The 24,944-nt window shown below is 39.6% G+C and overlaps 1 protein-coding gene across 1 annotated transcript in view; it reads right to left on the bottom strand.

The window, feature by feature from the left end:
• Positions 1-15,785, bottom strand: part of LOC138177793 (NACHT, LRR and PYD domains-containing protein 12-like) — an 83,866-nt gene extending 68,081 nt beyond the window's left edge. Inside the window, exons 1-4 of the mRNA XM_069108993.1 lie at positions 15,429-15,785; positions 13,110-13,154; positions 6,841-8,470; positions 4,460-4,640 (exon numbers count right to left, since the gene is read on the bottom strand). Coding sequence (XP_068965094.1) covers positions 4,460-4,640; positions 6,841-8,470; positions 13,110-13,154; positions 15,429-15,669 — 2,097 coding nt within the window. The 5' untranslated portion in view covers positions 15,670-15,785. The remainder of the gene's footprint in view (positions 1-4,459; positions 4,641-6,840; positions 8,471-13,109; positions 13,155-15,428) is intronic.
• Between the last annotated feature and the right edge of the window lie 9,159 nt (positions 15,786-24,944).

Here is a 24,944-nt window from a genome sequence, read left to right as displayed (position 1 = left end):
GGTGATGCCATGACTTCCAAGTGAACTGGATTTAAGTGAGGGAGGGATGTGCAAAGTCACAAGAATCACTTCCTCCTCCAGAGTCATCTGGGCCCAGGGGCCATATCAGGATGACTAAAGATGACCCAGAATGCAGTGGGGGACCTTGACCTCTTTAAACTAAGGTCTTTGTCAGATCTCAGTTTGACTGAGGCAACACCCATTAAGTGATTAAGGCTAAATAAGAAATGAGGCAGAGAACCACTTCTTTACTTTTTTTTTTAAAGTAGTCAATCTGGGAGGGGATGAGCCTCAGGATTTCTGGTCAAAATAGAAACAATTACTATTTACATTTTGGCAATATTCCAATATTACCTCTAAATTACCAGTTGATTGGCATACAATTGGGCAAAACGGTCTCTATGAGACCTCGATGATTTCTCATTATTTGGCTTAATTCTAAATAGATACCAAAGACAGCTGACCAATTTGCCACCCTGCCAACAGAGCGCTAGCGGTCCTCTATTCACACAATAACATCTCCAAGACTGTTGTCCTTTTTTGTCATCTTTACCAATTTGCATAGTAAAAAAAAATAAAACCTGAGTGGTTTTAATTTATATTTCTCTTACTAACACTGATTTGGATCATAATTTCATGTGGTCATTTATTCTTCGCCCTTCTTTTTTCCTGTCTATTGACCTATTTATCTCTTTGGTTAATTAGACAGAAAATATATTTAATGACTTACTCGAGGGCCGGAATTATGCTAACTGCTGATACTAATAAAAACAAATTATTCATTTACTTAAGGATATTACATTTTAATAGGAGAAATAAACACATAAAGGAGGTATGGAAAGTGGGTAAGGGTTGGAATACAATTGTCTGGAGGGTCAGGGGTGGCATAAGTGGACATATGTGAGGAGGGCTGTGTAATCCTGGGACAAAGCAAAATAAGGCCAGCGCTGGCCTATCAATGTCAAGGAGAGTTCCAGAACTAGAATCCAATTTTCCAGAGACTTGGGGAAAGAAGGATAGAAGTGAACTATATGCCAATATTATCTGGTTTATATATTTTTTTAAATTTCTCTTTCTTATTTAAGAAATTTCCCCCACTCTTAGTTATGAAAGGTACCTGATCTTCTCATCTAATCATTTTTATGATATGAATTTTTATATTTAGTTCACCTAATCCATTTTGAGCTTATTATGCATAGTAAATGGTATGAGAATCAGAGTTGAATTTTGACCAATTGCTTTCTAATTTTCATGGCTGGACTTGTTAAAAGGGGAAACCCTCTCCTTGTACATTATGTTCTTGGATTTATCCAACAGTGGGATACTGTTTTCAAGGGTTTCTGTTTCTTTTTTATCTTGGCTCTTTTCCACTCTTCTATTTTAACCACTACAAAAAAGATTTGATGTCTACTGCTTTGTAACAAAGTTTCAGATCTGATAATGCCCTTTGTTTATACCTTTATCCTATTATTTTCCTAGTGACTGGACCTTTAGATTATCCAAATAAATCTTGTTATTTTATCTGATTTTATAAAATATTTCTTTGGTAACTTGATTGGCATAACACTAAACCTATAAATTAAAAAGAGCATTGCCCTTTTAATATCTCTCCAATTGCTTATGTCTCCCTTTCTTTCTTTTTTTTTGGAGGGGGAAGGCAAGGCAATTGGGATTAAGTGACTTCCCCAAGGTCTCACAGCTAGTAAGTGTTAAGTGTCTGAGTCTGGATTTGAACTCAGGTCCTCCTGACTCCAGGGCTGGTGCTCTATTCACTTTACCACCTAGCTGCCTCTTGTCTCCCTTTATTTCTGTAAAGAGTTGTATTTATAATCAAAACAACTCTGAGGTACCACGTCTCACAGCCAGATTGGCTAAGATGACAAAACTGGAAAATCATAAATACTAGAGAGGATGTAGGAAAGTTGAAACACTAATGCATTGTTGGTGGAGTTGTGAACTGATCTAACCATTCTGTAGAGCAATTTGGAACTATGACCAAAGGGTTATACAAATGTGCATACCCTTTCACCCAGTAATACCACTTCTAGGGATGGATCCCAGAGATCACACAAATGGGAAAAGATGTTGTACATATAAAAATATTTATAGTAGGTCTTTCTGAGGTGGCAAAGAATTGGAAATCATGGGGATGCCCATCAATTGGGGAATGGCTAAACAAGTTGTGGCATATGAATGTAATGGGATAATGTTGTGCTATAAGAAATGACGAGCAGAAGGACTTCATAATAATATGGAGAGACATTTAAATTGATGCTGAGTTAGGAGAGTAGAACCAGGAGAACTTTGTACACAATTACATCATATCTGTGATGACTAACTATGATAGACTGGACTCCTCTCAATAATGCAAGGTTATAAGACAATTTCAAAAGACTCATGATGGAGAGTGCCATCCACATCCAGAGAAAAAACTACAGAGTCTGAACACAGATTGAAACAAACTTGCTCTATCTTTTTTGTTTTGTTTTGTTCCTTCTTTCTTGTTTTTTATCCCATTGGTTGTAATTCTTCTTTACAACTTCATTAATGTTTAGTGTGAAGGCATTTGTAGAACCTATATCAGATTGCATGCCACCATGGAGGACGGGAGAGAAAATTTAGAACTCAAGGGATTGTGGAACTGAATGTTGTAAACGAAAAGTAAATAAATAAATATGATGTGAAAAAAAGAAAAGAAAAGTTGTATTTATCTAAATGTTGTGTGTATCTTGTTGGCTAAGTCCAAGATGATGTCTGTTTTTTGTCATTTTAAATGGATTTTGATCAGTCAAAAAGCTTTCATTATGTACCAGGCACTATGCTAAATACTAGGGATACAAAAACAAAAATGAAACAGTTATTGCTCTTAAAGGCTTTAAATTCTATCTATACCCCTGTAAACTTTAGATAGATAGAAAATAAGGTCTTTAAGGGCATGAACTCTTTCCTTCTTGTCATTTTCTCTCCAGCACCTTAGACAGTACATGGTACAAAGTAGGTTATAAATGCTTGTGGATTGATCAAAGTTTCATTCAAATAATGAAAAGCAGAAAACATCTAAAGTGCACGTGTGTGCATGCTTATATATGTGTATATACAGATATAGATACATATATTGATATATATTCACACAATTACATACTCAAGTATGCGTATGTATATATACACATTTTAGATAGAATATTCTATGAGCCTATCATGTATGTACCGTATACACACATATAGATGCACACACTTATGCATGTATACACACATATACAAGTCAGGGAGACCAATGTGGAGGAAATGACAGAAAACGAAGTAAGACATGATAAAAGACTTGAATTAAGATAGTAGACATATGGTTGGAGAAGAGGGGAGGGTTGTGAAAAGATTGTGGAAGTAGAATAAATAAGATCTAATAATTCATTAGATACGAGGGATGAGAAAGAATAGGAAACTAAGGATGGCCCCAAGATTGCAAACCTGCATACTTGGAAGAATGGAGGTTTCCCTTACAGAAAAGCAGACCATGGGGAGAAGAGTAAGTACTGGGGTAGGAGATTAATGAATTCTGCAAATTAAAAGCAGGAAGAGACCTTGGGGTCTATCCCCTTCATTTTGCACATGAGGAAACTGAAGTACAGGGAGGTTAAATAACTTGTCCAGGGTTCTATTTGAGGAAAAAATTGAACTCAGATCTTCCTGACTCTAAGTCCACAGCCTATTTATCTATACATGCTGAATCTGAGATGTCCAAGGGATATCCAGTCTGAAATGTCCAACAATTTAATTGGTGATATAGGAAAAGAGATCAAGAGACCAAATTTAGAAACATAGATTTTTTATCATCATTCTTTCCTAGTTTTTGTTTGCACATTACAGAAATACGTAATTTGTTCATTATGTGCAGCGATATCAATTGTGAGTCCTGCTATCTTATTGATGCTGCAGTACAAGGTGCATTGGATTTGGAGGCAGATGACCTTGGTTTAAGTTCTACCTGTGTGACCTTAGGTAAGTCACTTAACGTCATTGAGTCTGACTTTTTCATCTGTAAAATCAGAGAGCTGGTCTCCAAAATCCTTTCCAGCTCTAAATCTGTGACCCTGTTATTAATTCTTCACTGATTCTCTGGGGTTTTCTTAGTATAATATCATGTCATCTGTAAAGAGAAATAATTCTGTGTTCTCTTTGTTAATATGCATGTCTTTAACTTCATTTTATTTTCTCATTGTTATAACTCGTATTTCCAGAACAATACCAAATAACAGTGGTGAGAAAGACCAGATATTTCTTTTCCCTCTTCCTTCTTCCCCACTTTTCTTTTCACTGTCCTACCTTTCCACTCATTTAGATTCTAAACTATCCTTTCTTTTCCTCCTAAGACCTCACTTTTCACATCTTCCTCAGTTTTTTACTTCCCTTTCCCTACTCCCACACAGGCAGACACCCCAGCTAAGGGACCAGCTTAGACTTACATCAGTTTTTCCAGTTTACAGTTTGGATCTCTTAGTCCGACAAAACAGTTTTCCATACATGGATCAGCAAAATAAATGTAGGCCAGCTGGAGTTCTTTCAGGTTCTGATAATTGCTGATCACAGAGGAGAAATCTTGCCAAACACCAGCAGGTAAAATCAAATCAAATCTAAAATAAGAACTAGAGAGAAAATGAGAGAAGAATTTTACTGTGGGTATCAGTGGCAATCAAGCTGCCTCCCAGTATTAATGTGTGTGTGCCTATTTGTACGATAAAATGAAAAGGTCCTATAGCAAATGACAGCAATTCTCAGGGAGAGAACAGATGGGATGAGATTCTGAGAACTCTGAAGGACAAATCCAGGTTCTAGCTACTGCCAGTTCCATCAGCCTTCATCCCACTGCCCTCCTCCTTGCCATCTTTTCCCCTGGTCCTTCTTACTTCATCCCTCACATGCTCAGTGGCAATGCTGAAACCAATGTCTGAATCAGTTAGGTTGAGTTAGGAGGAAGAAAAAACCTGACTTAAGGAAGGAGATTTCCAAATATCTAACATGCACAGAAGCCCAAAATGTATAGTGATAGATTCAGTCTTTCAGGATCATAGGGAAGCGAATTATACCAACAGCCCTCTCTATGGCATAGCAATAGGAAAATTTCTAATAAGGAGTTGCTACAGGGATAAGAGGATAGACAGCAATTCCCAGAGGATCCCAGTGGAGAGGAGATGACACCTGCAGTTGGTGCTGAAAGGGTAATCCAATTCCTAAAGCTAATGTGAATATATTCTGCTCATAATCAGCAAGATAGAGGGGTAAGACTATTTTTCTAAAAACCCCCAACCACTCTTTAGGTTTCATTTTTTGTTATCTTCACCTTCTAAGGCATCCTCAGTTTTTAAACAAATTTTATTCTGATTTCATTGGGAGCTGGATGTCATACTGGGCTTCCGACTTGGGCCTTCAACTTTCCCAGATATTCCCCTTGGAGAAGGTCTGGAGGATATAAAAAATTTATGGGGGAGAGTAATATACAATGCCCAAGGACATCAAAAGGATCGACCTCAATCTCCATGGGAGCCTCTTCCTATGCAACTCTACATTCTGGCCTATTGCTGTACACAGAGTAGAGAGCTAAGAAATGAAATCTGCCATCAAAGATAAAGGAATCAGGCAGTGACGGGTGAATATAAGGGGAAAAACTGAAGCCAGAGATCTTAAGAAGAAAACTCAGAAATCTTGAACACAAGCTAGCTGCCTCTAATGAAGCTGCCAAGCAGGGGGCACTAATGTCAACTTGCTTTTTCCCCAACAAAAGATAGCTTCAAAGGCATATGCAAAATGAAACCCTGTAAGGATTTATTCTAGCATGAAAATGACTTCCTGCTGTCCCATCTCATATGGTGCAAAAGATTTCAACATGTGAAGTACCGAACAAAAGTCCTGAGTGAATATTAGCCTTTTCCTCCATCATTAAAGTGGGTTTCAGTCAGGAGTCTGGTTTAAGTGGCTGAAAGTGCATCTGAAATTCTGCCCTGAACAAGCACCTTTGTCCTTTATGAACCCATTGGCACCCGTGCAATGGACAGTATCTCAGAATCCAGTCAAGGACATGAAGAGCAGCCTCCTATCACTGACAGCCTTGGAATGAGGCCTATTATCCCTCCCTTCCCTCCTCCCTGCTTTGCCCCCTCAACCAGGGACATTCTTAAATACTCCAAAGCAAAGAACAGGTGCCACAAGGCCACTTACTCCCCTACCAATCATTGTTCAAGAGCTCTTAAAAGAGAGGGAACATCTATAGCACACTTCAGAGAGGGGATTTTTTTCCTCTACAAAAAGGGAAAGCCACTGCACACAGACCTATCTATTTATATGATCCCCACCCCCACTGTCTCTTCTCTAGTGCCCTGTCCTCCTCCCCACTCTGTAGGCCTTCAGTTGCCTGGACAGAATATCCTTTAATTAATCTCAGTTGGATATGGAAATTATGTGCATGGATTTTGTCATTTTCTTTTCCTGTCTTGATTATAGTATGATGATATACTATCATCTCTGAAGAGATCTCTTTGCTTCCAAACACAACATAAATAATTCAATCTAGAGTGCTTTTAATGGGGTGAACATGGAATGGTGGAAAATAACAACACCTTAGTTTTCCACACAGGCACAAGGAAAGGTAAAGTGCAGCAGTGCCTGGCGTTTGGCTCTTTGTCCCAAAACTCTGTGTCCCCAAAGAAAAGCAGGGTGACAATTTGGGCTGGTCACATTTCCAAAGCTGAAAGTAGAACACTGGAGTGCTTCACAAGAAATATCCATAATTCAATCTGTCTGCAAAGAGCCTAGTAAAGGCTTCAAGACATAAGGCATGAAGATACTTACACGGAAAGTCTCTGTGCCCCAGGACAGTGCTTAATACAATAAACAACAGTCGGGACCTCATACTGGTACCTAATATTTACTTTGATTTCTTGGATGTTATATAGAGCCTGTGTTACAAGCTCAGCATCTTGAGTCTCATATAAATTAGATAAATATTCTGGAAAAAGAGTTTTAAAAGAAAAGTATTCTTCATGTTTTCTTTTGGTTTCTCCCTGAGCCCACTGCAGTAATTGTGACTTGATTTCTGGTGACACTCTACATCTGAACTTCCTCTCCAGCTCCCTTGCTGTCTCTGCATTTAGGAAGCCAAACAGGAAACGTACAAGTAGGGCCACAAAGCTGCCATTGTGCCATCTACACTCATTCAGAAGTTTTTTAACATCTGGAATGGAGAAGTCAGCAGGGCTCTTCCCCCCTTCTTTGTCTGTGCTCATCAGATAGAACATGGCAGCAAAAAACTCTTGGAAACTCAAGTGAATGAAGCTGTAGCACTTTTCACTGTCACTGTCTTTCTGAAAAATGTTCATGTCTAAGAAGGCAGAGACAACAGCTGCCTCTAGGTCATGCCTCCTCAGGTCCTCCTCCTCAAACAGCAGTTTCCTCTCCCAGATGCCCTCAGCAGCCAATCTACAAAGGCCCCTCAAGTGCTGAGGTGTAAAGTTATGGTCATCAGTTGTAACTAAATTGGAAAGATAACACACATATAAAGCAGTGGTAGTTTTCAAAGTCTGGATGGGATTTAGTCTTTTCTTCATCTGTTGTTTCAGGCAAGTGCAGACGATCCAGTTCATCAGGGGAACAGAGCACATGGTGAACAGTGTGTCATTGCCTTCTACTAAACTAAAGGCTTTTTTACCTAAATCTTCATCTCTAAAAAATTTGCAGAAATACTCCTTCCTCTGCTCCACAGAGAAGCCCAGGATCTCCACATGACGTGGATTCTCTAACAAAGGACTAAATTTCCCCAGAGCAGTGAGTCTTGTAGTGAGCAGCAAGGAGGCTTCAGGGAGCAGGGTCTTCCTTAGTAAGCTGCTCAGCAGGATGGGCACTGGCCTCTGCTGCTTCCAGTCTTTGCACAGATCATATTCGTGCTCATTACAAGGGAATTTCAGTTCATCTAAACCATCAATGATGAAGAGAAGTTTCTTTGGCCGGGACATGATCTCCCTCATGGGAGCCTGGGGGCCAAGCCAGTCACTGGCAATTAAATTAGCAAAACTCATTTCTCTCTCCCCTAACAGGTTAAGTTCCCTGCAACTGAGATAAAAAACATGGTTGAACTGCTTCTGGTAGAGTTTTCCCTTTGTCCAGTCCAACATGATTTTGATGGCCAGGGTGGTCTTTCCAATACCAGCAGCCCCTTGTAGCACAACAGTGTGTGACTGGGTGCCTCTGTATTGAAAAGGAACAAATAAAGATGACACCTCTCTAAGCCATGCTCGCTCCTGCAGGAACTTAGCAGGTTTCAAACCTCGGAACGGGAGCTCATGTTTCTTCTCCTTCTTATACTCCAGAAGCAACAGCTGTGTAAAACAGTGATGAAAGAGCTCATGCTCCCCAGAACAAGAGCTCTCATCCCTCATGAACTGGAATTTCTTTCTCATTTGTTCTTGGTAGTTTGTTCTTTCATCTAATGTCATAACAAACAATAAAGAGATATTCAGGATTAAATCTGCTGGCATATCTTTGGGAAAAGACCCTGAAATAATGGTTTGGGCATCATTGTCCCCAGGGCCCACATGGAGGTGAAGTGCTACCCTGGCTCTGCCCTCACCTCACATCTGTGGGTGTCCAAGGTAAGCCCCCAAACTCTGCCTGCACCTCAGCTGACATGATCTTTCTGAAACACAACCTTGACAATAACATAGCCCTGATCAGAAACTTTCTATGTCTCTGTCTTGTCCATAGGAGGAAGTCTAAGTTCATCCCACAATTCAAGGCCTTCTTACTTTCCATCTTTATTTCCTCCCAGTTTCCCAAATATAACTTGAACTTCTTACCCTCCACTCTCTAGTTAATTTTAAGCCACTCACATCCAATTTCAACTCCATAAATATTTATTACATGTCTACCATATGCCAGGGAGTCTGCTAAGGGCTGGGAATATGAAGAAAGCTCACAACCTAATAAGGGAAATGACATGTAAACAAATATGTATAAACAAGATACAGACAGGCCAAATTGGAGATAATTTCAGCAGGAAAGCACTAACATAGGGGACACTGGGAAAGTCTTCATGCAGAAGGTGGCACTTTAGTTGAGACTTTAAGTAAACCAGGGAAGCCTAGAGATGGTGATGAGGAGTGACAGAATTCCAGGCATAAGAGACAGGCAATGACAATGTAATCAGCAACTGGAATGTCCTGTGCTCACCACAAACTATCTCCTCTCTATCAAAATCTTGTCAGTTCCTCAAGACCCAAGAGAAATCCCACATGAATGTGATTTCTCAGCTCCTACAGACTTCCTTTCTGTTACAGCCATTTTAATCTCCTCACTGACTACCTTGTTTTAGTCCTTAGTCTTTGGTGACAAAGATCCAGGGCTATAATCCCAGAAAGAATTTGCATTTGCAAAGTGCCCAGAGGGGTTATCAAATCAAGTCTTTACTTGGAGCAGCTATTTATTTTCATTTCAATGAACACTGAGGTGTACAAAGCACTGTAGGAAGTTTCTATACCATCCCCAACAAGAGCCTGTCCAGGCTCTTCACAACAACCACCAGTGACAGGAACTCACCCCATCATGAGGCTGCTCCTCACTTTGAGGACATCTCTAAACTGTCCGGAGTCCTAACATTTACTGAACTGAAACCTGACTTCCTGAACCGTATACCCCTGGTCCTGCTCTTCATCTCCCTCAAGTCTACACTCTGCTTTACTACTACCATGTCTCAAGAACCACTTCATCCTGGGAGCTCACTCCAGTCTAGGAATTAACACAATGGAAGAACCCTCCACCTCCAAGGCCTTTCCCTCAGATTGGATGACTCCTCCAAGAATTTACATTTAAGGGAGGCACTCAAGCTATTAACTTCTTCATTCTCCTCATGGCTGCATACAGAACCTTCTTTCGTGTTCCCCAAGACAAATATCTTCCTCAAAACCCAACTTTTCAGTTTCTTTTTAGGTGCATTATTCACTTATTACAGTATAAGCTCTTAGAGGACAGACACTGTCTTTCTGTTTTTATTTGTATCCCCAGCCTTAAGCACAGTAGGACATAGTAACTACTTAATAAATGCCTGTAGGCTGACTGACACATGATAAGCATAAGCCCTTTCCCTAAGGGATCAAATATTCTACCTACACAAGTGGTATCTATATATCCAGATATTAGGCTAAGTTTAGGAGATGTAAAAGATACTATTAAAGGTTTATTTGATAAAATTGGAAAAGACTTGGACCACGAAGGCAGACGTTATCCACCTTCAAAGAAACAGGGGACAAATAAGGAGAGTAGTCTTATACAGATGGATGTGAATGTATATACTGATATGTGAGTATGATTCTAGTTATCTAAATATATATATGTGATGTGTATATATGTATATTTGTATGTATGTATGAACATATACAGCATATATATATAATATTCAAATTCAAATATATCCATATACAGTATAAATATGGAATCAGAAGCAGGATTAGTGCCAATATAAAAAAAATAGTCAAAGGAGTAAGGGAAAAGACCTGGCCTGGAAGACAGGGATTGTTTTTCTCTTGTCTTTGTATCTCAGTACCTAACACATATTAAGTGTGAATCCTGCAGAATAGTTTTTGAAATTTACCCATAATCAGAAAGAAATGCTTCACATGTTAATGTATGAATGGCAGACAAAATGTACAGTTTAGTTAGCATGGGAAGATGCAAGTCTTAACCTGCCTGTCTGCTCCCCTTGCACCTATGTAAGGCTCTCCATTAGGCTGAGTGATAATACTATTAGTACTACAGCACTCTAAGCAAACCATGAAAGTTGGCTTTTGGAAATATACTCACACACATACGTGTGTGTGTGTGTGTGTGTGTGTGTGTGTATAGTCACGTCACTTAACCCCAATTGCCCTCCAAAAAGCAAAAAAAAAAAAAAAGAGAGAGAGAGAGAGAGAGAGAGAGAACCAAGTCAGAGCTGATCTTCAGGCCCAACTCTCCAGGAAGTTTTAGAACTAGACTTCATTATAATAGCCACTGGAACAGAAGGAAGGGTGACATAAACTGATTCTAACCATACTGATAATATTTTTGCATGATAGACAAAGAGTAGATTCTGTGTATTGCTTCATGTTCTCAATATTTTTATGTTTACTGTATCACTGGGAGTGCTTTCAGTTTTATCCCATGGGGAGGGGGAGGTCTGGGGTAGGGAGGAGACACAACGAAAGGTGAAAAAGTAAATCAGTAATAGAAGAGTAAAGGAACACTAGAAAAGCAGCCCTGGAGATGGGGTCAGGACAAATCCGGCTTCAGTCCTGCCTTTGACACTCTCAGGGGAAGTACAGGGAAAGAAGGCTAGGAGTCAGAGGATCTCTTCCATCCAGTGACTCCCTTCTCCTCTGGCTCCCTACCCACTGTGCCACCTAAAGGCTGCATTAGGAGCCCAGCTGTCTTAGGCAGCCAGAAAGAGAGCTGGAGGGCTGAAGAGGAGCTAAAGTGGAACCAGGCCACTCACCAAGGTGCCCTGGAGACACAGCCCCCAACAGGGGGAAGATCTGGCAGAGAGTAAGTGCTAGATCTATCAGGGACTCCTCCAGAAGACACCTGAATGTTTCAGCACTAGTAATGTTAACTACCCCTCAATGCCTGTTCTCTGACCAAATGTGCCCCATGTATATATATATGCCATAAACAATTTTTAGGGACTTCTACTCTTCTGACTGAGGGTTTGTATTGGGAGGAGAATGAGTTCCTCTCCATTAGTGGTATTAAACACAAATAGAAATGGGGTCTGCCAATCTATACATAAGGATCTCTATGACTTAATTTTAAAATATAATATTATGTATATTTTATCATATTTTAATTGATTTACTTAAACATTACCCAATACCTTCTTAATCTGTTTAAGCAGTACTCGGGAGTGTTTGGGGCTGCATGGAGCCTGATGGCCACATTTTTGGCACATCTATTTTACATTACTTCTCTGAGAAACTTTGCTTTAAACGAACAATTTTGGTGATTAGTAAAAGGAATCGCACTAATGATGGAGGAGTCAAGAGCTACAGTTTGCAAAACAGTATGAACACAAAGTACCTAGAATATCCGATGGTTTTCTGGAAGCCTATAAGTGAACTTTTATATGAGTGAACATATATATATATATATATATATATATATATATATACACATATATATGTGTGTGTGTGTGTGTGTGTGTGTGTAAATGTATATTTTCATGCATATCAGGGTTTATGTATATCCATGTTTAAGTATACATATATGTATAAGAATATCAATTGGTCAATAAACATTTATTAAGTTTTGAATCTATGTCAGGCACTATGCTAAGCACTGGGGACACAAAAAGAGGTAAAAGATAGCCTTTCCCTCACAGAACTCATAATCTAGTTGGGGAAACTAGCAAACCAATATGTACAAATTAGTTAAACAGAAGATAATTAGGAAGGGGAAGGCACTAGCACTAAGGGGTATCAGGAAAGCCTTAGTATAAAAGATGCTGTTTTAGTTGGGACTTAAGGCAAACCAGGGATACCTACAGGAGGAGATGATAAGGAAAGAGTATTCCAGCAATGTGGGGCAGCCAGAAAAAATGCCAAGAACCTAGAGATGGAGTATTTCATTCACAGAAAAAGCCAGGTCACTGTCACTGGATCTAAAGGCATACTACCTTCCCCTGCATTGTTACATTAGCCTCTTTATTAGTCAGCACCTCATCTCAAACCTCCCTATCCATCGACCATACTAGTGCCATTACTAAAGCACAGGCGTGATCATGTCAATTTCCTTATCAATAAACTCCAGCATGTTTCTATTACCTCTAGCAACAATATAGTGTAGCTCTGACTATAATTTAGTAATACTAAACAAGGGCACTGCCAGTCTTTATCCATCTTACCCTTCTAGGAGGTATATTATATGCTAAAACGCACAAGAATTCAATTCACTCAATGGCTGTGGAAGTGGCCAAGGTTCCTATAGCACATCCCCTTAAATGTTACTCGTGGGACCACATTAACAGAAAGTCTGAGGTCCAGGATGACAGATGGAATAAAATCTGTGCCTACCTTTTTACATTTACAGTGGTTACTGACCTGAGGAGGCTGGAAGAACTGGAGCAGGAATTAATCCAAGATCCTCTGTAGGAAAGAAAAGCAGAAGACAATGAGAGGCCTTTCTGTTGCACAAGTAGATAGTTGGGAGCTGAAAGTAGGAATGGATCTGCAGGGCAGCATTCAAGAGTAGATTTCAGCTGGGGTCCTGAGGAGTTGGAATGAAATGAGCTGGGTCTCAGCTCCACAAACTCCACAAATAAAAGGTTGTTAACTAACACAAACAGTAGATCTTTAATTTTTGAAAGCTTAACTATATTACATAGTGAATCAATTAATCACCAAGCATTTATTAAGCACTGACTATATGCCAGGCACTCCTATAATAAATGCATGTAGAGAACCAGGAGCTCAGGAGGAGAGAGAGAGAGAAAGAGAGAGAGAGAGACAGAGAGAGAGAGAGAGAGAGACAGAGACAGAGAGAGAGAGAGAGAGAGAGAGAGAGAGAGACAGAGAGAGAGAGACAGAGACAGAGAGAGAGAGACAGAGACAGAGAGAGAGAGAAATCTGAAGGGTTTTAGGTACAGAAGTTTATTAGTGCTATTTTTTTATTTTTGAGAGTTTTTTTCAGCTAAGTTGTAATACTAAATTGAACCACAATGAGTTATTTTCCATAAAAAAAAAAAACAACTTGGAAGAAGTGGGACTTGATCTGGGTCTCAAGGCAGGGGGAGGATCTTCTACATTGCCCAGAAAGAGGACAGGAGAGGATCTAGGGCCCTCTTGTCTCCAGCTGAGTAGAAGCTTGGCTTCATGTGGCTATCCTGTTGGTTCTTGTCTTTGAATTCTAAGTGAATACATTTTTCAATGATTGACATCAGATGTTCAAACTGGAGACTGATATTAAGAGGGCAAAACCATTCAACACACACCAGCACTCTCATGGGAATTTTAAGTGCATGGAGAGCTTGTGGTTTAGACATCAGTGGTTTAGACATAGGGCTGAACAAGTCTGAGAAACCCAGTGAGAGATGGGGTCACAAATATCACACCACTATTTCAAAGATCCTACATCATTGTGTACACTTTAGAACTTTAAATAACTATTGTTGCTATTTTCAATTTCTTCTCTCCTCCCTGATCCAAGGTTCCTGAATTTCAAGTTCAATATAAGAGTGGACATAGGCACGAAGAAGGTGTAAACCAGTCCTGAAGTCTCCAACAGACCTATGAGGTGACCTGACCCATTAAGGTTTTGAGCAACTAGGTGGAACAATGGGCAGAGCTCCAGACCGGAAGTCAGGGCGATTCATCTATCTGAGTTCAAATCTGTCCTAAGATACTTAATAGGTGTCTGACCTTGGGCAAGTCACTGAACCCTGTTTGCCTCAATTCCTTATCTATAAAAAGAACCGGAGAAAAAAATATCAAACTATTCAAGTATTTTTGATAGGAAAACCCCAAATGGGGTCAAGAAGCTTGGGGCATTACTGAAAGGACTCAAAAACAAAAGGATATTTGATGTAACCAAATTCTTTCTCATCCTTGCTATTGTGCGCGCCATCTGATCAACTTTTTGCTACTTAGCACGCATTTTAGAAAAGAAAAGAACCTCTAAACTTGATCTTGACTCAACATAGACTCCAATTGTCTTCAATTTAGAAGTCTAATCATTGTCATCCTGGGACATTTTCTTCGTGCTGAGATATAATACTTGATCAAAGCTTAACCCATTTCATTTCATCTGCTCCTTTCTCCTTGCCCCTTCCTCAACCACAGCTGACATCTCTATTAGCTTCACTCTCCCACATCCATCATCTCCCCTTCTCTTCGATTCCTTTCCCCACCTACTGGCCCCTCCTGAACATTCTCCTGCCTCCAGCAAACTCTCCTTGTGGCCCAGACGTTCTTCCTCTCTGGTATGGGGGCGCAGTGACTGAACTCCACTGCTCCCGTCTTGCTCGTTAGGAAATTGCACACCGGTGACCTTCCCTCCCCATCTCAACATAGGTCTTACAGCCCAGTGAGATCCTCCTATTCTAAAGTCAAAAGTCAGCAATCAACCTACAGTCGTGTATTAAGTACCTACTAGGAGTCACGCCCTGAGCGGGGTGCTGCGGCCATGAACATAAAAGTGCAATAGTGCCTGTCCTGAACAACCTTATATTCTTCAGAGGGAAATTACCTGTAAATGCAAAATCTATACAGCATGAACACGAGGCAGTTTTGGTGTGGGAGAAGTCCTAGGACAGTATACCAAGAAGGAGGAAGGAGGAGGGAGGGAAAAACGGGAGGGAGGGAGAGAGAGAGGAGGATGGGACCTCGGGAGAGGGAAGCCCAAGCCTTCAGGGAGACCCTTACCCTTTCTGGCTCGCTCCCACAGATTCTTCAGGCCCATCTCCTCCCAGATGCTTAGAGCCACCTCCCAGGCCTTTCGCTCCCCTAGACAAATGACCAGGAGCTCTGCCACTTCTGTGCAATCGGCCCCCTCCAGGCGGCCTTGGGGGACTGAGCCCACCACGGACAGATTGAATTTCTTCAGTTCTTCGGACGTCAGGCGCTCCAAGTGCCGAGCCAGCCGGCAGCTGACAGTCTCGGCCATGGCAGCCCCCTCAGCTGCCCTGCCTCTGACAAAGTAGGCCCTGAGGGCAGAGAAAGTGAAAATGAAGTGATCCAGAAGAACAGCCTCAGTAGGTCTAGGCCACGCCCCTGGAAGCTCCAGCCAAAGAGTAAGGACCGGACCCACCCTCCTCCTCCTCCTTTTTTTTTTTTTTTGGATTTTTAACTTTTTTTTTTTTTAAGCAATCAGGTTAAGTAACTTGCTCAAGGTTACACGGCCCGTTATTTCTGGGTGTGGTGCTAAGTATCTGAGCCTGGACTTGATCCAGGTCTTACTGGAGCTGGTGCTCTTACTCGCTGAGCCACCTGGCCGCCCCTAAGCAATTGGGGTTAAAGTAACTTGCTCAAGGTTACACGGCCAATTCTCCAGGTCTTCTCAACACTGGAGCCGGTGCTCTTACTCGCTGTGCTACCTGGCCGCCCCTGAATTGTTAACTCTTAATGGCCTGGACTCTTGCCATACAGGGTCAGAGGAGGCCGGGGCCGGCAATGCGACTGGGAAGTGAAGCCTGTACGACCCCTCCTCACCGCCCCCAACCCTCCCCCCTCCCCCCACCCCAGCCCAGATGTTTGCATCTTTCCCTTTTCTAGCTGAGACTCAAACCTACATTCACCTAGTGACTTGATTTTAGAGGACCTGGATTCAAATCCCACCTATGACATATAGTCAGTATCATCTTAGGCAAGTCACTTAACCTCCATAGACTTCAGTTTCCTCATGTGTAAAATGCAGGACTGGATTTACTTTAAATGGCCTCTGAGATCCCTGCCTTTTCACCAGTAATATTTACAAGGCTCTTAGCACAATGCCTGCCACAAATTAGGGGCCTAATAAATGTTTATTGAATTGAATTTCAAGGTGCTTAGTAACTGCTTGTTCCCTCCCCCACCTGCTTGTGAGCACTGAAGAAGTGTTCATTTGTTTGAGTGAAAGCAGAGACTGTAGACCTGGGGTCTTAAGAGTTATTCATGGCTATTCCCTGGTCTGGGCTCTGAGGAAAATATGCAGAGTTATTCAGGTCAGTTTACTGGGTCCCAGTCAAAGTGGGAGTGGCAGTAAAATACAATGCTGAAAACCTGAGGCATCTGACCTTGCAAGCATTAGGTAGTGACAAAGGACAAAGCAGGCAAGCCTTTCTTTACTCCAGACAGCTTTCCAAATATTAAGATTCTTCTTTGCTCCAAGAAGTCTTTTTGCAGGGCATGGAGTTTCTTTCAGTCAGATCAGCTCCTAGCAGCAGCATCACTACCCGTATTATTTCACTCAGCTGCTTTTGACTAGATTTAGCTTAAAGCAGGCACTGTTCTCCCTTCTCTCTGCCTCGTTCTCTGCTTCTGTGTCTTTGGTCACTGATTCTTCTTCACTCATCACCTGACTCCTCCCTCAAAGTAGAATCTCCTGGTTTGAAGTGACTCATCCCTACCCTAAGGTACAAAAAAACCCCAAAACCCAAAAACTTCACTTATCTGTCAGACACATTACAGATAGGCAATACATAACTATCCCATAATTACCAAAAATTCCTTATCCTGGTTTTCTAGCTATCACTCTACAAGTCCATACAGCAATCTTATGCAAATGAGCTGCTGGGAAATGGCGTTTTCAGCTACCTTTGCCTTCTGTGAGCCCTTTTCTTCTGAGAAGCAACTTTCTCAGGTAGTCTCCAAACTGTGTTTTTCCCAGTTGCTTTTCTCTGAGATCTGCCTTTTTCCCCTGCCAATAAATATTTAAATAACTAATGTTCAAATATGAAAAAGGTTTGTTATATCTTCCCCAAAATGAAAAATTTGCATTCCCTGAATATCATGTGAGAAAAAATCAGAATAGTGGAAGAGTATGCAAATGACAAATAGACAATATCTCAAATATTTTCTGTAATCAATGTATTTTAGACTGGTTTGTATAAAGTTAAAATTTTCATCATTCACAAATACACACACACACACAATTACAGTGCCTAAAGCACTCAAACATATAATAACAGCATTTACTTCACTGGGGAGTTATGAGAATTAAATGAGATGTGCAAAGTCCATTAAAAGCTTTAAAGTACTATATATCTGTGAGTTGTTAGCAGTCATACATAAATCAATCCTGCATATGCAAATACAGCAATGATATATATTACAGAAAAAACAATAGCATGTGATTATGCTAAACCACATCTATATCAACATGCATAAGCATTACAAATCCCATTTTGAGAAAAGAAATGAATGGTATATACTGGAGAGCAAAAGATAGTTGCTTATAAGCACCTGTTACATACAGTACTTCCCATTAAAGAATCTTGTTTGACTAGATGAGTGATGATCTCTCCTGTTTTTCCTGGTGCATCACATCTAAGTCTGATCCCTGGCTGTTCTGATGCTCATAACCTGACTTTATATATTTCAAATAGTTGATTAGTAATATCATGTAACATTAACTCTGAGCTTGTTGATGGTTCAGGCTGGCTATCATAGAAACCTGTTTCACCACTATATTTGGGGCATTATGGAAAAGCTTGTTTGTCTCTGGGATTCATCCCACTTATCAGAAGTGATATTCTCCTGCAAAAGAAAAACAAACTTTGTTGGATTCTCTGATTATCTGGGGTTTGAGGTGGGGCAACAATACCTATTATCATTTTCATAAGAGCCACAATTCTTCCAGTTATCTAGCTCTACCACATTTTTTGTAATATGTGGGTTTGTGTTTCCCCCTCCAATACCTCACTTTGAACAGGGAGGTTTTCTTCCATCACATCAGCTCCTGGCAGCAGTTTCACCACCTGTCTTATTCCATTCACATGGTCTTGGCTTGAAGTGGTTATTTTTCTCTTTATTTTATTTCATGCTGCTCAGTTCTTTGCTTCTGGGAATGTATTCAGAATCCATTTAAATGAGTAGAATTTATTTAACTCATGGTCCATCATTGCTGTTCGATGACTTGTTAGGAAGTTTGATTAACTCCCCAATAGATAATAGGTGTTGCCACTACACTGACTTCGTAAATCCTTCACCATTCTCTAATATTATTCTTTAAAGTGGCAACTAGCCTAGTGTAATGGGGATGCAAATTTTAAAGATCTTCCCTGCCCCTAGGCTAAAGTGCACCTGAAGCCTAGGGTGGGAGGCTTGTTTTTCAGTAGATACTTCTTGATTGGCCAGTGAGTCAATAAGGTTGTTACATTCTCTGAGCCAGGAGAAGGCTATATAAGCCCTGATGTGTAGGTTTGTTTTGGGGCTCACTTTGAGTAGTGTTCTGTGATTTGATCTGAATTCTGGGAAGCCATTGTCCAGAGCCCCCGGCTTTGAAATCCAGATGTTGTTTGGTATGGATGTAATGGCTGGACAGTTTGAAATCTGTCTACCTGATCTGTTTCTGTCTTGATAATTCTGTCTGTATATTTTGAAGTTCAGGGTGCTGACCTTTTTCCCCTGAACAAGGTAAACGATATATGTTTGACTGATTAAAGTAAGCTTGTTTACCCATTTTGAGTTGCTTTCCTTTATCAAAGCAGATCCAAGAACCTGTATGGGCAGCCACCCTGAGGACGCTTGGGGTGCTTACTACCACACCTAGTCTCTCTACAGCATGCCAAGATGTAACTTTCCAGCAGATTGATATTTTGTGTGTTCTATATATCACCTAGGTTCTTTTCCAGGACTCTATCTCCTGTGTACAGGTCTTGACATCAAATTTGAGCATTGTTCTGTTGTTTCCATCAGCATTTTTCTAAACTGAGACCATGGCTAGTCAATGTTTCTTTCAGCCTATCCCTTAAATAAGACACATATTGGCTATGATAACCACTTTCTTCTTCATTAACTTCATCTCTAAAGTACAAGGGAATAGGCAAAGATGATTCTTTTCCAAACATTAGCAAGTAAAGTGTAAGATTCATGGCAGCACTGCTTGAAGTAGTGAATACAAGCTTTAAAAAGGATTAGGGTTGGCTTCAGCTCAAATTTTAGTTTTTCACTTTTCTAGTAAGTTGGGGTTGAAATGCTCAGGATTCAATTATAGTCCAAGTAAATCTTCTGAAACATGGTAAGAGCTCATTTTAGATTTCTTGATTCCTACTAAAGCCAACATCTCATTGACTAATTTGCTTTCCAAGTTTCTATTTTAATCAGAATGAATTCTGACTGTCAAGTCTTATACCAGAAATATCCTTCCCACAATACTTCAGCAATGGTATCAATTTTCTGATTTCTCACTGTTTATAATGAGTGAAAGTATCAGTCATCTCTAGGATATAATTCATGGTTTTACTGTCTCTTGAAGAGAAGAAAAAGAAAAGAAATGCGATGCACATAAGCTCCTAGAATTGTTGTTATCACATGTTTAATTATGTCTGACTCTTTGTGACCCCATTTTGTGGGGTGTTGTTGACAAGGGAGTGGAGTGGTGTGCCATTTCTGTTTCCATGGTTCCCATTTTACATAAGAGAAAACTGAGGGAAACAACAGAAGACTTGCCTAGGGTAACACAGTTAATAAAAGATAGAGGCTGGATTTGAACTCACATGCTCTTGATTCCAGTCTCAGCACTCTCTCCACTGTGCTACCTCATTGACCTCCATGAGTTTGTTAGTATTTGAATTCTCCAATTACACAAGAAAATGTAGTAAAAATTTCCTTTGGACCCATTGCATATACTTTGTTTATTTATTATACACAGCATTCATTATTTTGGCTCAATAATGTTGCTTATTCAATAGTTTGCATTCTCTCTTGACTTGACTACCCAAAATCATCATGAAATACCTTCACAGCAATAACATAAAATTTATAGGTCAACATTAACTGCTTCTTTATATCATGTGTAGGATTCAATTATGGTCCAATGTAATGCTCCATTGTACAGATCCAACTTCTGTCGTTGTATTAGCAGTTAGAGCTTCTCTCTAACTTTATTGTTTGTTATTTATTGTATTTCAGTAACATTAATTTTTTCTTGTCACTAGACATCCAAGAATAATTGAGGTAAAGAAGTTTTGATTGACACAATGAAATTCCTACTTACTGAGGGTATGCCTTCTGGTACAACCATCAAGCTCTCAGGCACATTTCTTTTCATTGTACATCAGCCCTGTTCAAAGTTAAGTAAGAATTCTAGATTGTATATAATACATCATGACTTGCTGCTAGTAAGTTCTCTGCAAACAAATGCATCAGGCTTTATTTCTTCGTGTGTATGTGTATGTGTGTATGTGTGTGTGATTATTGTTTCCTCATTATGAAATGCTCTCATGTCTTTCAAATTAGCATCTATACAAAGAATTAATGCTAAGACTAGATGTAATAATAAGGAATTTGAAGATCCTCCCTGCCCCTTAATGGGCTTCAAGTGGAACCCAACAGGGGGGGTTTGATTGGGGGGAGGCTTATTTTTCAGGAAGGCCTACACCTTTTGTTACTTTGTAATTAGGCAGTGGGGCATGAAGGTTGTGATGTCCTTTGACCCTGAAGAAAGGTATATATACTCTGAGGTGAGGTTTTGCTTTGGGGCTCACTTATGAAAAGAGTTGTGGGATTTGGCCAGATGAGATTCTGGGCAGCCACTGAGGCCCCCCCTCCCCCCAGCTTTGAAAACCCAGATGTTGGTTCTTCTCTCTCTGATAACTAGTTATGTATGTAATGATTGGTCTGTTGAATTGTGGCATCTTCTCTGTCTATATTTTTTGTCTCCTTGTAATTTCTGTTTATATTTTCTGAAGTTCAGAGCGCTGACTTTTCCCCCTGGACTTTCCCCTGAATTACACACGCACACACGTATGAGAAGTGTTGTTTAGGCCTAGAACAGAAAAAAATAAAGCCCAAGCTAGCCTAGTAAAATAAAGGGTAGCTCCAGTAGTAGAATCCAATTTTCCAGAGGATCGCGGAAGGAGAGAATACTATCTATTTTGTGTTTTATGATCTTTTCTCTGTCTTATGTAAGAAATGTCCCCTACTCATAGTTATGAAAGGTACCTAATCTTGATTTCATCTAATTATTTTTATGGTGTGAATTTTTTATATTTCATTCACCTAATTCATTTTGAGCTTACTGTAGTACATGGTATGAGATTCAGAACTGAATTTCTACCACACTGCTTTCTAGTTTTCACATCTGGACTTATCACAAATATAATCCCTCTCCTTGTAAACTATATTCTTGGGTTTATCCAAAAGTAAAAGACTATTTTCAAAGGTTTCTTTTCATACTTTACCTTGACACTTTTCCTTTTCTTATTTTCTGTTTTAAACACTACCAAATAATTTGATGTCTACTGTTTATAGTAGTTTGAGTTCTGGTAATGCCCTTTATTTATACCTTTTCCTATTATTTCCATTGAGACAGAATTTTTGATTATACAAATGAATTTTGTTATTACTTTATTTGATGCTATAAAATATTTCCTTGGTAACGTGTTTGGCATAACACTAAACCCATAAATTAAAGGACCATTGTAATTTTAATCTCTCTCCAATTCTTTATGTCTCTATTTCTGTAAAAAGTTTTATTTATAGAAATCTTTTGTGAATCTTGGTTGGATAACTCCCACATGTTTTCTCTGTGTTGTCATTTTGAATTCATTTTGATCAATCCACAGTAATTCATTAAGTATCAGACCCTGTGGTTAATGTTGGGTATACAAAAATAAAAGTGAAACAGTCCATGCCCCCAATGCCCTTATGTTTTATCTATACCCATGTAAACTTTAGATAGAACATAAGAGCAGTGACTGTTTCATTCTTGTCATTTCATCTCCAACACTGAGCACAGGGCCTGGAACAGAGCAATTTTTTAAAATAAATGTTTGTGTCAAAACTCAAAATCTTATGGAAGTGAATGTTAAAAACTAAAAATAAATTAATTATTAAAAATTTTTAAATGATTCTGGATTGTTCAAAATTTCTTTCAAAAAATAAAAAAACAGAAAACATTTAAAGTGTGCATATGTATGTATATATTCACATACATAGGTTTTAGATAGAATACTCTGTGATCCTATCCTATGTATGTATACATATATACTATATACACACATGTATTTATGCCACACATGTGTATGATATACATATATACACATATGCATGAACACACATACACAAGGCTAGAAGAACAGATTGTTATATTCAGCTCTCAGTGCCTCAGGTTATTCACAATCTATAGCAAGCCAGCGTTATTACAATACCTAGCATAGTAAACAATCTGAACACCCTGCTAAAGGAAGATTTGCTGAAGGAGCAAGGAATGTTTTAACTGGAGAACAGAAGACTTGGGGAGACATGATAGCTGTCTTTAAGAATCTGAAAATGTGTCATTTAGATTTGGGAATACAATATATCTGATATGCTAGAAACCTGTGCCAGTTGCCCCCAATTCTACCCATTGTGGCTAGACAGGCAGGTCTGAGCTTTGTGAAGAAGTAAAAATTTCTTAACAATGAGAATTGTCCAGAAAGAGAATGAACTGCTTCTGGAGACAGAGAGTTTCTCATCAGCAGAGGTTTGCAAGAGGAGGTAACTATTTGTCAGAGCTATTAAAGAGGGGATTCCTGTTGTGGTACAGGTTGGTCCAGAAGATCTTTGAGGTTACTTGCAACTCTGCAATTTTGGGATGCTGTCAGAAAAGAATAGCTGATGATCCCTTAGAAACTAGCATGAGAATTACTGACCAGAGTGAACATTTAGTCATTAATATGGTATACCCTTTCCCAACTACCCCCATATCTCCCTTCCAGAGAACCTGCAGTGTGTATGTCAAAGGGAAGTGGATGCTTCCTTCAGCAAAACATTCTCCTATCAACTGAGTCCCAAGACAGAAGAGGACAAAAGAAGGATCTGTTACATATCATTTATTCAAGAGATCACAATGTTGAAACCTGATCCAGTTTTGGATAAGAATTTTCCACTCTTTCCTTCCAAATTCATGTTCTCTTTCTACTTATCTCTTGGCCCAGGGAATCCCTCACAAAACACCTAAGGTTCTCACCTGGGCGTGTGTGTTGTTTAAAATTCTGATTTCCCAAGGCTACACAAAAAAGTTTCATTGCACAGTCTCCAAAGTAACTGTGATCCAGCCACAAGTCTTTCGGGTTGCTATTCTTCGTGAAAGTGGAATGAAGATACTAAGAATAAACAGTAGAGAGTTTGCAATTTGTCAACCTGTAGAATAAAACAGAATTAGGAGAGGAATAATTATTTAATTCTTCATGACAAATTCATTTCTTGTTTCTTCTTGGGAGAGCTCAAATATACATTCTTGTCATAATAACAGCTAACATTCATGTTGCTTTTTAACACTTGGAAGTTGCTTCCAAATGTTTGCATTATCATGTTTATAATCACCACAAGCTAACATTTATTCCCTATTTCAGTGTGTGTTTTAATTTCCTTTTAAATGTCTATTTTCCAGTCTACATACTTATTTTCTTCATTCTGTGGGAATGCCCCAAAGCTTTGTCCTGAGTCCTCTTCCATTTACTTCTCTCTTGGGGATCTCAGCAGCTTCTATGGGGTTCATACCAATGACTCCCAAATCCACAAATCCAGATTTGGTCTCTTCTGAATTTCATCTCACATCACCAGTTGCTTATAAATATCTCCAAATCATTGGTCAGAATTTGATATTTAACATACTCAAAAGCAAACTATTTTTCTTTCCCCACAGAGTTTCCCTTCTCCCTTTTTTTCCTTCTTTCCAGGGCACTACTATCCTTCCAGTCATTCATAATTTTGAAGTCATCATAGATTTAATCTTCTCTCTCACTTTTCATGTCCATTTCACTTCCCAAGCCTTTCTTCCCCATTCTACCTTTATAACATCTTTGGTGTCTGTCTGATACTCACAAGGCCACAACTCTACTTCAGACTCTCATTAACTTCTGACTTGGTTATTGCAGCATCCTCTAAATTAGTCTTGTGGCTTCCATCTGTTCCCTTTGAAATCCATCCTTCACATAGCTTCCAAACTAATATTCTAAAGGAAAGGCCTGACCATATCACTCATGTGTTCAAGCTTCCAAACTAATATTCTAAAGGAAAGGCCTGACCATATCATTCATGTGTTCAAGAAGTTTTTGTAGTTCCCTCTGGCCTCTAAGATACAGTACAAATTGCTCTCTTCAGTTTTTAAAGTCTGTCATAATCTGGCTCACATTATCTTCCATAAGTGTTTGTATTAAGGCTTTAGCAAGAAACTACTAGGGTGGCTACGTGGCATTGGGGCATAGTGGTACAGTGAATAGAGCACCAGCCCTGGAGTCAAGAGGACCTGAGTTC

The sequence above is a fragment of the Petaurus breviceps genome, unplaced genomic scaffold, assembly GCF_028583685.1.
Source record: "Petaurus breviceps papuanus isolate PSGF00001 unplaced genomic scaffold, PetGlider_PUasm1.0 90444, whole genome shotgun sequence".
Classification (NCBI taxonomy): Eukaryota; Metazoa; Chordata; class Mammalia; order Diprotodontia; family Petauridae; genus Petaurus; species Petaurus breviceps.
The sequence above is the reverse complement of the archived record's forward strand: the minus strand, read 5'-3'. Positions and strand labels throughout refer to the sequence as shown.